Below are 14,204 nucleotides of genomic sequence, written 5' to 3'. Positions count from 1 at the left end.
CGATCTCACGCCTTTCCCCGCAACAGATGGAAAATCCCGTTCCCTCCTTTCCCGTAAAAAAAATTGAATCACATACGCAAAGCAGGTTATATATAATGATTATTCCGCCTCCCCTAATAGAAAAACGTTTTAAATTAAATTTCGCATTGAAAAACGAAAAAAAAAATCAATAGCTATCGTTTGAAAAAGAAGGAAAGGGGGGGTTCGTGTCAAGGTCAAACATCGTCGTCAAGAAAAAAAAAGAAAAAGAAAAAAAAATAATCTTACATTTTTTTATTTGCATAAAATACGCAATAAACAAATCGAAAATGCACTCATGAACTTTGAAAATAGTGCCACAAGAAGGAAGCATTGGATTGAAGTGAAATTTAATATACAGAATAATACAGGTGAGAGATACACTTGATCCAAAAATCTAGACAATTAAACGAATACAGGCGAATTGAGATAAATACACTGCTACTTCAATAGTGCGTTGGATCCATTTTGCTGCAATACATACCGCAACGCGGTCCGGCATTGATCTAATTAAACGTCTGATGCTGTTCAGAGGCAGATGGACCTACAAATTTTAAACAGCCACTTCTAAATCTTACACAAAGTAGCACGACGGCATCTGACCTCTCAGCTGATCCTATACATGCTCTATAGCGGGCAAGTTGGGTGAGCGGACTGGCCATGGAAGAGTCTCAAAATAATGTAAGAAGTCTTGAGCAACCGTAGCTGTATGCGGGCGAGCATTATCTTGCTGGAAAATTGTTCCTTGGAGACCATTTAGGAATGGTTGTCTTGCCGAATTTCATTAATATAACGCTGGCCTGTTAAGATTGCACGTATCACAACTAAAGTCGACCGACTATCATATAACCTATGGCATCCCAGACCATTATGCCAGCTGTGCGGGCAGTGTGTCGTGCCAAAGAATGTGTGGAATGAAACCACTCTCCAGGACGCCTTCACGCCGTTGCGCGGTTGTCACCTGACCCCAAAACGATCTGGGATTCATCACCGAACAGCACCTTTTGCCAGTCAGTGACATGGCACATCGCTCTGGCTTTGAAACATTGTAGACGGAGTTGCCTATGTTTTGGTGTTAACGAGAGAACACGAAAAGGGCGCTTGGATTGCAGATCACTTCCGCAAGACATCTAAAAATGGTTTGGGGAACAACTGCTACTTCTACGTCTGCTTGTATGGTGGAATGAGTCACTGTGGCATCCACGAGCTCTTGCCGTACGATCCTTCGATCCTCTTTTCTTGTCGTTTTCCTGGTCGCTACAAACCCAGATTTTCGCATGTAGGCACCATCTCGTGTCCACTGCCTCCAACAGTTTCTAACGGAACACTCCGAACGATCCACCTGAGCAGCAACCAGTGGCGCAGCCAGAAAATTTTTCTCGAAGGGGTTTTCAAAATTGAAAATTGTTGCTTTCTTTCACATACATTTAAGATGCGAAATTATTCAAAGAGTTTTTTCATATTAGAATTTATTCATTTATAACTCTTGCTAAAAAATAATTAATATTTCGTATTGATATCACTATAACATTAAAACAAAGAAAGCAGGAAAAAGCACCTAGTATATTTAAAAGTACTTTTACTTTAATCTTTTTTTTTTTTTTTTTTGGCGAGATCATTTAAAAACTCCATTTTAGTCTTCAGATACATCAATTTCTTTTTGAATGTCAAATGCTTACTAAAAACGGTTTTGATATTTCAATGAGAAATGGGAAGGAACCCTTAAAAAGGATTTGTTCAGTGCTGGAAGTGTTGACCCACCATACCATGTTGCTCTTTATTGAGTTCCATTTTAGCTCCCTTGTACCCATAGAGGTGCTTATCATGAAATATTACTTGTATGTTTAAGAATTAGAAATTAATTCGTGGTTGCTTCCTGATCATTTAAAGTAGTTTCTTTTTCTGAACTGTCACTGTTGGAAAAGTTGAAATACTGTTTTTTTTTTTCCTTTGATTTGTACGGAGGAAATGAATGTGTTCGAGCTCTCGGAGGGGTTTTGACCCCAAAATCCCTCCCGTTGCTGCGCCACTGGCAGCAACACGGCTCGTAGACAAACCTGCAACTTTCTTGCCGATGATTGAACCTCTCTCAAACTCACTTAACTGTGAGAAAACTTTTCTAGCTCGCCACTCGTCTACCTGGCATCCTTCACTCATTCAGGCTTTCTAACAATTGGGATGTAGGCGTAACAGTTTAAATCTAAAAATATGCACTGGTTTATGCAGCACCTTTTCCCCAATTGCACTAGGGTAAACAATCATGCGCATTAACACCAACCAAACTAGGATCATTTCCATATCAGGTGTCAGTCTTCTAAAATGTAAAATTTCGCGATTGTACTTTTCTTCTTCCTTGAGGCGCTATTTTCAATCTTCCTGAGTGTAGATGTCAAGTGGATCTATTCAAACACGGCGTCGTTGTAGGAAGTTTCTGAGCATTTTGATATACACTGATGTAAAATATTAAGAGATTTTTCCTTTTTGATCTACGATCTCCAGAACTATCGGACAGATTTTCATAAATTTTAGTGTGAATATAGGTTGATATAACACAAACAAAATAAACATTCAACAGACATAAGACACACATGTTCGTGTGTAACACTCATGGGAGTCTGATGGTTTGAAACAGTGGTTGCAAAAATACACCAAAGAAATGGTTCAATAAAGGGTATGGTCGCCTTTATACAGACCTCGTAACGTGAGGTAATGCATACTGGAAATAAGGCAGTTATCAGTGCTTGTGCTATTTGGTCTCACTGATTTAGCAACGCTGTTTTCAGTTCCTGGATGGTTCTCGGAGGGGAGTTACGAGTTGCAATCGCCCTTCTCAGAATGTCTCAGATATGCTTTCATATCATTTATTCGACAGATAAATACATATAAGGTGAGTTCTTTTAAGTGCGCACCCTAATTTTCAAAGATTATTTTAAGCATGGTGCTCTATTAAAAAATCTTGTTCGTTTACCAAATTTTTAGGGCTAATTTTTAGGTTATTTCTTAAGGTTTTTAAGCATACATTATGGAAATTAAACCACAAGAAGAATCTTTATGATCTCTTTTAAAGCACTTCTTCTAAGGGTCGCACTTTCCCCACGTCGCGCGGTAAGTGCGACCCTTAGTAATTTTCATCACGTATTTACATTTACATTGAATTAATTGAACATGAATGTTACACTGTATTAATGAATTTTAACGTATATTTTAAGTTAGAAACCTATATGTATAGTTTTTGTACAGAATTATGATTTTTAGGATTAACTTGATCTCTCTTATACATATTTTGATTTGCCCCATTTACCGAAGACATGGTCCAAATCTCCTTTTTTAATTTTCTAAATATTTAATTTCTTGATATTTCCTGATTTCTTCAGCCAGTTAAGATTTATCATTGATTGCTTTTAACCTCATTTCTGTCTCATAAACATTGTTTTCATCTAAACTCTCTACCTCTCTTTCTACCAATTGAATAATCGCTGTAACTCTACCAAACGAAGATATCCAACAGCGCCTAACTTTTAAATGGTCATCAAAAATCCATTTTTGTACGCCAAATTACTCAACTGCTGCGTTTAAATTATCTAATTGACACCTAATTTCTCAGTTTTTAAAGATTAACGTTGCTTCTCAAATACGATTTCGTTTGTTCCATTCTTTCGAGCATTTTTCAAAATTGAATGCACAATTGGAATTTAGTAGAAGTAATTGAAAAGGGTAAATGAAGAATGAACTGAAAATAGAAATTATACGCAAAATTAAAGGCAAATTGCATGGGATCGCACTTGCCCCAGAATGTGGATCGCACTTACTCCATCTTACTTTTAAAAAAGGGAAAGTGGGACCCCTGTAATAAACAAAATCTGGTTACAGTAATTAATTAAAACACGCTTGTTGTATGTTAGTAGTAACTTGTTACTAAAAATACAACTTACACTTGCTGATTTCAGTTGTTTTAAATGACAACAAAATAAGGGAAACTCTAACCTGCTTAATCTTTACATCAGAGTTCTGTACATAGCATTTAAGTTATCACTGATTGTGTTTTATCTATGAGTACCAGTGTCAATCTCTACTAATAGGAATTATCAGACATTCTTTCAACATATTCAATGCATGGCAGAAGTCACTTCAGGTCAGCATTCCCAAAATTCTCTGGGGACGCATTCACCCCGCGGATGCACTTACCTGAACTCACCTTATATGGGTTATTTTCTCAATTCGTTCAATTCGTCATTTTCTCAATTCTCAACTTTTACGTTCTAATGCTATATCTTTTAATTAAATATTTGTTTTCATTATTTAATGACATATTTTATTTGAAATACTCATATAGAGTGACAATGTGAGCCAGCCCGTAGTTTGTATTTAAATTTTATTTCAAAAAAAAAAATGTAGGAGAAATGTTATTTCCGTTCTCTCTCCTCAACACACATTCGTCGATTTTTGAGTAAATTTATTGAATTATGAAAGTGTATAAAAAGGCAATATATATGCATTATGATGCAGTGTAACTGGCTACTTGAATGTACCATATCAAATTCTTCACATTCATTGTACTTTTTGCATGAGTCCCCAGGTCTTGTGCAAATACTACCCGATGTAGAAAAATACCTAATGAAGTTCTGAGTAACGAATTGTCTAAAAATAACTTTCAGTGTACAAGGAACTTTCTTTTCTGCAGAAAAGTAGCATTTAAATGAAGTAAAACAACTTCTATGATCAGTGAGCAGTGTTTTATCATAAAAATTCACACGTTACCTTATTCAAAGTCACCTCTGTCCCCCTAGCGAATAAATTGAAAGTCTGTAAAAAAAAAAAATACACTGGTGGACAATTCCTAAGGACGAATGGCAATGGCAGAGTTAGCAACCACAAAATGGAAGGGGGCCGTGGTAGCCTGATCGGTAAGGCATTGGACTCGGGACCGGAGGGCCTCGGGTTCGATCCTCGCTGGTCGAAGACCCACCGTCGTCATTAATGGGGACTGGGCGACGTTAAATATGCTCGTGGTCTCAATGTCCTCCAAGTGAAACGATACCTCTGGGGGTGCTAGTACTAGGTAGCTATTAGCTCCTGGACTAGTTCAAAATTCTCACTAACTGTTCGATCCGGTGATGGTGCTGCCATCTATCGGTATATAAAATAATGCAGGCAAGGGACTTAGTATGCAGTCCTCGACATAAATACAGTTGAAGTCAGTTGTGACTCTTGAATAGAATAGAATAGAAAATGAAAGGCCAAGAAGTATGGAAATTAGCATAAGTTCAGGACACAGTAAAAAGTGTTGTGAGTATACAATTTTTAGACTTACGACGTTGCTGGTCACTTGATTGCGCTGATAGCGATACAAAGGATTGGGCGTGTATTGACCATTGTTTTTCAAAAGCAAAGTTTGACGGGAAATAATCAATTGACAAAGTTGAATTTCTCAGTACGTCTTCCCAACATCCCTTGGATTATTTTATGGTTGGCCGCGTGGTTGGCAACATCGAAGAAGAGAAGAAAAATTTAGGGGTTGGCAGGGAGTTTGATGTCAGCCACAGGGTTGTTTCTAGAGTTTGGAAATCAATTTAAACAAATGGAATGTGTAGCAAATGTCACGAAGGAGATCGTGTAGGCAATACGACGTCAGCAGAAGATTGGTACTTAGTGCTAGCAACAAAAAGAAACCAGCGCTACACAACTACTGAAGTAGCAAAGCAGCTTCCTGCTGCTATGAGCAAGCAAGTATCCGAAAAAACTGTTGCCAGACGTTTGAATGCATTAAGACTACACGCCCGTCAGCTTGTTTTGTATATTCCATTGTCTACAAGTCGGTGTTTTGTTCGTTTGTAATGATGTCTTCAACATCGCATTTGGAGAGAAACTGGCTGGGCTTTTGTACTATTCTCAGATGCATGCAGGTTCAGTCTGTCGTCTAATTGTGGACGATAACAAACCTGGCATGAAAGTGGTACAGCATACAATCCGGCTAAGATTTTAAAAAAGACTAGTATCCTACAAGTTTTGTCATAGTATAGGAAGGATTATGATCAATGGCCGTGCGTCGCTTGTGTACTTCCAAACAAGACTATGACGGCTGGTGATACATTAATGTTGTTCTACTGCGTCATGTTCACATGTTTTGTGGCACTGTGGGTGATAAATTCGTTTTCATCGATGGCAACTTAACATGTCATAAACAATCGCGGTCCATCACGTTTCTAGTTCACTCAAAATATTCGTGCCATCGAATGGTCAGCACGCTCAATAGATCTGAGTTATATTGAAAATGTTTGGGACGCTTTAGGGAGCAATCTTTTGCTCGTCGACAGCGCCCTCTAATAAGCAAAGAAACACTTATACGTGACCGACAGAAGAATAAGATAAATTACCCCCAATAACTGTTAAATAATATTGTGGAAAGCCTTACATGACGTGTGGAAGCTTGCGTCGCTCTCTATGGTAGCCATATATCCCACATTGACATCTTAAGCCGGAACGTCTGGGGACGGCAATTACATTTATTCACTTTTACGTAATCAGCCCATATTGACCGTTTAGTCCTTTGAACTTTTCAACGCCTTCTTGATTTCAGAGCACAATAAATTATCGTCATTGCAATGTTCTATAGTTCTGACATTAGTTTATTTCACTTCGCTTCGAATTACTCTTCCTTTTTTCTGCGCGCTACATAGCCCATTAGAATCCGTCCTTAGCAATTGACCACCAGTGTATCAATTGGTAAATTAAAGAAATGAAAAAAGTGTCCCACCTATTGGGCAAAATCTCGTTTTGTCATTTCTGTCCCTGACCCCTATTTTGAAAGTAGTTTCAGGTGAAATTAGTTACCGATTAATTTAGAATGCTTTTAGTGCGCTTAATTTATTTGGTTAAATTATTTTTTAAATTCTTTTCTTTTGTCAAATTTCAAATAGAGATAGGAAAAGAACATTATTAACTCTTTAATATAATAAAGCGAAAATTTGAGTTCCTGGAAATGAAATTGTGTCTAATTTGGATGAAATAAACATACAAATGTGAAGATTATTTGTGATACATTAAAGGATATAATGGCTTGAAACACAGAGAAGGGAACTTGAAAACAAGAAAACTTTTCCCCAATTAATCATCACTTCTGTTCATTTTTTGTAGCTTCTGTTCCCGTACCCAAAAATGCATTTTATATTAACAAATATTTTTGTGTAAAATACTAATGTTTGCAATGTAAAAAATTAAGAATTCTAATCAAAATTAGGAATTTTTTTTTCAAAACTCTATATATCTTTTTTCTTTAAAGTATTCTTAAATATTTTATGGAATTATGTTTCAAATGATATATTTTGTTTTCTTATTCATAGCTAATTCATTAAATAAAAGTTTTAAAATCTCTTCATGAGCTTTCGAAGCATTTAAGTTAGGGAACTGTATTGACATTTTCCTATCTAAGTGTCTTGTCTTTATATAAAAATAAATATCTGCCAACTAACAATGATATGAATATTTCATACTTCTCACTGACAAAAGCTAACATGTTGAAAAAATCACCCACATAGTTAAGTACTTTTTTTTTCAGTGAAAACTATAATTTTCATACATTTGTTACATCAAGTAAAGAAATGAAAGTGCTGGGACACATACTAAACTGAAATTACTTCTCCAGTCCCCTTATATAAGAGCTGTGTTGTGAAAAGATTTGACAAAACAGAGAAAATATAATCAAACATTTTGTGTATCAAGCTTTCATTAATTGAAAAAGAACAATTTAAGTGAAATACACCGCCAGCTCAGTCATTTCCAGCCGAGGACTGCAGTTTCGTGCTTGTTAGCACGCATCAGCCCGGCATAGGAAAGTGACTGAGCTGGAGATGGAAAACCTCTTAAGGAAGCCAAGAGTGCGAAACAAACTGGTAGCCAATATAGAATTAGCAGACCAGACGAGTGACCGAAGCAATGGCTCGGTTCAACTCGAAGATTGAACGCGAGGCGAAGGGCCAAAGCAGAAATACATGAAATACACCGCCAGCTCAGTCATTTCCAGCCGAGGACTGCAGTTTCGTGCTTATTAGCACTCATCAGCCCGGCATAGGAAAGTGACTGAGCTGGAGATGGAAAACCTCTTAAGGAAGCCAAGAGTGCGAAACAAACTGGTAGCCAATATAGAATTAGCAGACCAGTCGAGTGACCGATCTTCGTGTTGAACCGAACCATTGCTTCGGTCACTCGTCTGGTCTGCTAATTCTATATTGGCTACCAGTTTGTTTCGCACTCTTGGCTTCCTTAAGAGGTTTTCCATCTCCAGCTCAGTCACTTTCCTATGCCGGGCTGATGAGTGCTAATAAGCACGAAACTGCAGTCCTCGGCTGGAAATGACTGAGCTGGCGGTGTATTTCATGTATTTCTGCTTTAGCCCTGGCTGATGGGCGGTAATTTACTGAATAAACAATTTAAGTGGTTAAGGGAAATTTTAGATTGAAAATGAATGTTTTTCGTTTTGCTCCTCAAGCGCGTGACAGGTGGGTTTTTAAACTGCTTTGGACTTTGTTGACGGTCACTTGATTCTTGATTCTAACCTAGAGTCCCTCTCGAGTGGATTTTATTTCTGTTGAGTACCTATATATACTAGAGTCCCTGGACTCTAATATATACAGCTCAGCTGTTTCATCGTATCACTCCTTTAAAATTTCGCTCTGAAAATCACGCGCTAGCAAATCTGGCAACGATTCACGCACATACAACATGCATGATGTTTCGTTTTCGTAAACAGTGACGGATCAATCTGTATTGATCTTATTAAGCCGCTGAATTTAAAGTATGATTACTTTAGCCCATTAAGAACACCTTTAACACTCTAACAACAGTTTATTTGTCATATAGATAATTAGAAACACCAACTGAGATAGCAATCGAAGTATTTTTGCGTTAGCAATCATACCAGCCAGTAAGTTTCTATTTCCTAGTCTGACGTCTTGCAAAAGCGACAGGATTGTTTCTCGTGCTTTAGTAATATATCTTGCCTTTGACGTATTTTGTTGATGTTGACTTTCCTTTCATTATGGCTTCGCTTTGCTATAATACTGTTTTTCCCCTTTATCTTTCAACAATGTCTCAATTGTATGTATTTCCGTAAACACTAACTATTGTTATTCAGATTTTAAATTTCATGTGTAATCGTTCGAACGCTAAATAACGTTCTTTTTTTATGCGTAAAGACCATTTTTTAAGAATAAGAATAAAGACTTAGTTTGTGACTGAGACAACAATATCCTCAATGTGTTTTGGGGTTTAAAGTTGAACAGTTACAAAGGTTGACTATCCGTAGCTTTAAGGGATATGATAGGTCATACATTGTCATCAATATCTAAGTCATTGTCATCATAAACCACTTCAGTTGGTCATATTTTTCTTCCTCTTATAAAGTAAAGGAAGTATTGTATTTGCAAAAAAAAAATTTGGCTGAATTTTCCATTTTACTCATCCGCGAATGAATGTTGTATTATTTTTTTGACCCTATTGTCCCCGAGTGAATAACCACGAGTTTTCTTGTGAAGTCTGTTTGTGCGTTTGTTCTAGCGTCATTTCACGGTATTTTTGACATGTATGTAGAGTTCGTATCATGACTTTTTTTTGCCATACCTTTTTAATTTACTGTTTTATTTGCAAATTATTTTAGTTGGAGCTGGTATGTTCGTAGGAAAAGCTCAAAATAAAATAATATGTAAATCAAACATTAAATTAAAAAGTTCTGGTGAAAAAAGTCACGTTACAGACTCTACATAAATGTCTGAATTACTGTGAAATGACCCTGTTGTATGTTAAAATTTGGTATGTAGATTCCTAGTGGGATCTTGTTGTGCACCTCCTCTTTTGGTTGTGTGAACAGAAGTGAAATTTGGTTTTCCATTCGGTACAAATGGTTTTCTTTGAGCTCAGTGCAATAAATGTTATCCAATGATTTGGGTTGCTGCCAAGTGTGTTCTTCGGAATCTGACTTACAGTAAAAAAGAACGTCAAGTGGAAACATGTCCTTTGTCGTAAGGTGCTGCACCCCCTCCACTCACCTCACATCACTGACCTGGCTCCAAGTGACTCTTGCTTATTTCCATGAATGAACAAGAGCATCAATTTGAAAACATTGAAGAAGGCAAGGAGGAAGGAGCTGTCAGCCTTTTATGACTTCAAAAATTGTTTCAAACTGTGGAATCATTGGTGGAACAGTTGTATTAATTATAATCGAAAGTGTTTTGAAAGGGATAAGAATGTTTTGTAAAAAAAATCTATGCTAATAATATAAAGCTGTAGACTTTGTCTGTTTGAACGCGCTAATCTCGGGAACTACTGGTTCGAATTGAAAAATTCTTTTTGTGTTGAATAGTCCATCAATTGAGAAAGCCTATAGGCTATAAAACATTACGCTATGACAAATAGGAGTAGATTAGCAATAAAAAATGTTATGAAAACGGGAAAATTTATATCATAATATAAAAAACTTAAACGCTGAATAGACATATCCACTCTGGCTTGACCTGATAGTGCAGGCTTTGTAATCCAGTGGGTATAGGTTCAATTCAGCCAGGAGGCAAATATCGAGGTTCCTTAAATCAGGCTAAATCTTAACTTATTTTTCAGAGATAGCCAAACAATGCTAAAAAAGATTTGTAAAAAAAATATGTATCATTGTTTTTATTTTCTTACTAATTAACTACCAATATAAAACTGAAGAGTATGTTTGTTTATTGTTTCAACATGCTAATCTCAGGGACTACGGATTTGAATTGAAAAATTCTTTTTGTTGAATAGAATAAAATGCTTGGAACGCTGAATATACTTATATTTTTGAAGTAGACCGTGCAACGCTGGTTAATGCAGCTAGTTATAAATATTTATCTTTTAAAAAAGTAATTTGGGTATATATAGGGTCCCTCCCCCCCCCCCCTTGTATGTCCATGAATAAATTTATTAAAGTAGAAATCAAGGAAATATATAGAACAGTGATGTTGTTCGAGTTGATAACTTTTTGATCCTTTTTTTTTTCTTGTATTTGTCTTTTTTCAATCTTGAGTTTTTTAAATTGTTTCTGTATTAATTTTTGTTGTCAGTTTTTGATTTTATAGTTTTTCTGTCTCTCTGTTCTATTTTCAGCACAATATTATTGCATTCTTAACAGGAGTTGAAATTTTTGCATTCAGAGCATTCTGCAATTGTCTTTAAAGTGTACTCAAATTGTGTTCAACATTATTTTTTTAAATCAGTATTTTCTAGTCTTTCATGTGTGCCCAAATAAATTCTTGTTCTTTAACACCTTAAGGTTAATAGATTTTTTCTCAAAAACTGTTATGAAAAATGTTGTTTTTTTAATATAGAAAGTTAATATGTAGGCATATAGTGAAAATATTTTTCTCTTATTTCGTTTGAGGGGAAGGAGGGGGGAGGGAGATAAAAGTTGTCAAATAAATATTTTGCAAACAAAGTGTGAACGATTTGATTGCATTCATCACTGAAACTTTCTGATAAATCAACATTCTATTCAAAATCTTGAGAGTGACTCATTATAAAATAACGTTTTTTAAACTTTAAAAAAAGAAAATCCTTTAACAAAAACATGATCTTTAGTTGTTTACTTTTCAGATATTTAACTTGATAAAAGTGGCATTATAGCTACAAATTCCAAACAAACTTATTTTTTTAGCTAGTCTTTAAAACAGTTATGCACCAAATGGTTAACATAAAAAAAAAAGCTAGATAGTAGTATCATAAACTGGTAAATAACTTTAAATATGCCATTTCAATAAGCCTACTATTTACTAGAACGGGTCACAGAGGAGTATTACAAATAAAAAAATTGAACGATACGAGATTGCCCACGTGAGACACAGGCATAAATTTGCAAAACGATAACTATCCCCCATGTAAGGCACAGACAAGTGCGTTAAGTGATTAAGGAAAAATAGTACAACTAAAACTATTTTTCCTTTATGGAATAGGTATGGGTGCAACTTTAATACTACTCAACTAAAAATAAGATTCCTATCTAGTTATGATGTTTAATATCTTTTTCTTAGGATTAAATATAGAGCATTTGAATAACTTTAGTTAAAAAAATAGTTAGTGGTGAAAAATCTGAACTTTATTTACTGATACAATTTTTCGCTTCTTGTTGACCCGAAAGCAGAATACTACTAAATTTGCAACCTACATCGCAGAACAGATGCCTGAACTGCAGAACAATTCTGTCTAAATGGCCAAGTTTTGCCAAATCTTCTGCAGAAATTCTTGATTTCTGTTGAAAATCTGCACAAGTTCTGCATATTTTTTTCTAATTAGAAGCAAATCTGAAATTCCTGCAAATTACATTTGTTCGACTGAAACCTCATGCAAAATATCCAGTTTCATAATAATATTAAAAAATTTATAATATATAATTTATCTTGCGAAATAATTTCAGTCAAATAAGTTGATGTTGCTGAGCATTGTACAGAGTTCTCATGGTCCCTCAAAAGCCCCTATAATGGCCCTAATTTCAAGTGCACTCAAACCTGTTTTTATGTTGTGGGTAGGGACCCCGTAAAAAAAAAAATGTTCGAAACTTAACAAGTAGCTATAAAAAGTTGTTTTCGCAACACAGTTAATTTTTTTTTAATGCGGTGGATAGTTGCCGCGTAAAAAAGTCTCACATAGAAAAATAACCCTTAATGTTGTATTTGAACAAAATAAAAAAAAAAACCAAATGATGATAATTTTGCCAACTCCTGAAAAATTTCCCAAATAAGGAAATTTTTGAGAGGTCACAGTGACTTCCCATTGGGATGCCCCTGTCGTGACTTGAAGATAAAACCTTCCACTCATTTTATAAATAATTTCCTCTTGTTTTATAAATTATTTTCATATACCACATTAAAAAAAAAAAAAATAAAATAAAAAATGGGTGTATTGTTTGTAGGGATTCCTCTAAAGGTCATATTTAGTCCTCAGAAGCCCTAAAAGTTAATCAAAGGTTCTATTTTTTTAGGATTTGAAAAACTCTTTGACCTTAAATAAACGGCAAAGACATTTAATAAAAAGCTACAACCTAATAAACTGATAATTTGGATTGTAGTAGATTTAACAAAGAATTTTGCTATTTATATACATGCTCATTGTTAAAAAAGCATATAATTTAGTTATGAGGACACAGACCACTTTCACGAAGTTTTGAAGAGTGACTTATAACGAGGTCCGACTGTATACCTGTATGTTTCTATATGTTTTTGTAAGCGAAACTCTTTCCACCTTGAGAAGTTTCTTGCTGCGACACTGGCATGAAGTGGTCCTATATAGTTAGAAAAGTGCTTTGAAAAATGCCATGTAAAAGCCCTATTTTTTTATCTGCTGGTACAATGGGAACCCTGTTGTAAAAAAAGTCCTGATCTTTCACTAAACTACATCAAAAAGGACGCTTTCAACAATGGATTTTTTTTTCTTTCCAAAAACAATCATAAATTTTACATAGCAAACGAGCAATTTTTAAATGTGTGTTCCTATTAATTTTGACCTATACCTGTATGTTACAGAGTTATTTTATAAATACTGACTTTATAATAATATCCAAAATTATTTTTTCATAAATTTTTTTTAGCAAATTTGAATAATATCTTTTTTTTCCAACATGAAAGAATCATGATTATTATTCATCTTTTTTATGACTGTTTAATTTAACTTCATTTTATTAATTAAAAATTTGAAAAACTTATTAATGTGTTTTTTTATTTCTTCAGAATAAAAATTTTGATTTTTCTTGCATAGATTCTAAGTGGTTGAAATGAATCCAGACACTTATGTCTCAGATGATGAATATTGGGATGAAAGAAAAAAAGGTTTTAGTTTTGATGATCCAAATGTATGTATTATACACAGTTAAGTAATTTTATTTTGTATTTCTATTTATAAAGTTATTCTGATTAACTAAAAAATTCCGATACCAGATAAAATTGATCTTGTATTAATGGTTTTCACTTTAAGAGCTATGACTCTGGACTTGGTTAACTGTAACATCCAAAAATTCAAAATTTTAGTTACCAGTAAGACCCTTTTAGCAGTGGCATAAATCCCCTCTTTGTGGGGCCATATAGGGTTTGAGAATACAGAAAAAGGAGCCTGATGAGTTATCTATATGGGTGATTTTCTCAACATGTTAACTTTTTCCAGTGATAAGTAGGAAAAATTCATCT

The 14,204-nt window shown here is 34.9% G+C and overlaps 1 protein-coding gene across 1 annotated transcript in view; it reads left to right on the top strand.

Annotated features, from left to right (window-relative positions):
* Nucleotides 1–8,746: 8,746 nt before the first annotated feature.
* LOC129231529 (spermatogenesis-defective protein 39 homolog) overlaps nucleotides 8,747–14,204 on the top strand; it is a 120,957-nt gene continuing 115,499 nt past the window's right edge. Inside the window, exons 1-2 of the mRNA XM_054865870.1 lie at nucleotides 8,747–8,809; nucleotides 13,780–13,873. Coding sequence (XP_054721845.1) covers nucleotides 13,796–13,873 — 78 coding nt within the window. The 5' untranslated portion in view covers nucleotides 8,747–8,809; nucleotides 13,780–13,795. The remainder of the gene's footprint in view (nucleotides 8,810–13,779; nucleotides 13,874–14,204) is intronic.

Source organism: Uloborus diversus, chromosome 10 (assembly GCF_026930045.1).
Source record: "Uloborus diversus isolate 005 chromosome 10, Udiv.v.3.1, whole genome shotgun sequence".
NCBI lineage: Eukaryota > Metazoa > Arthropoda > Arachnida > Araneae > Uloboridae > Uloborus > Uloborus diversus.
The sequence above is the reverse complement of the archived record's forward strand: the minus strand, read 5'-3'. Positions and strand labels throughout refer to the sequence as shown.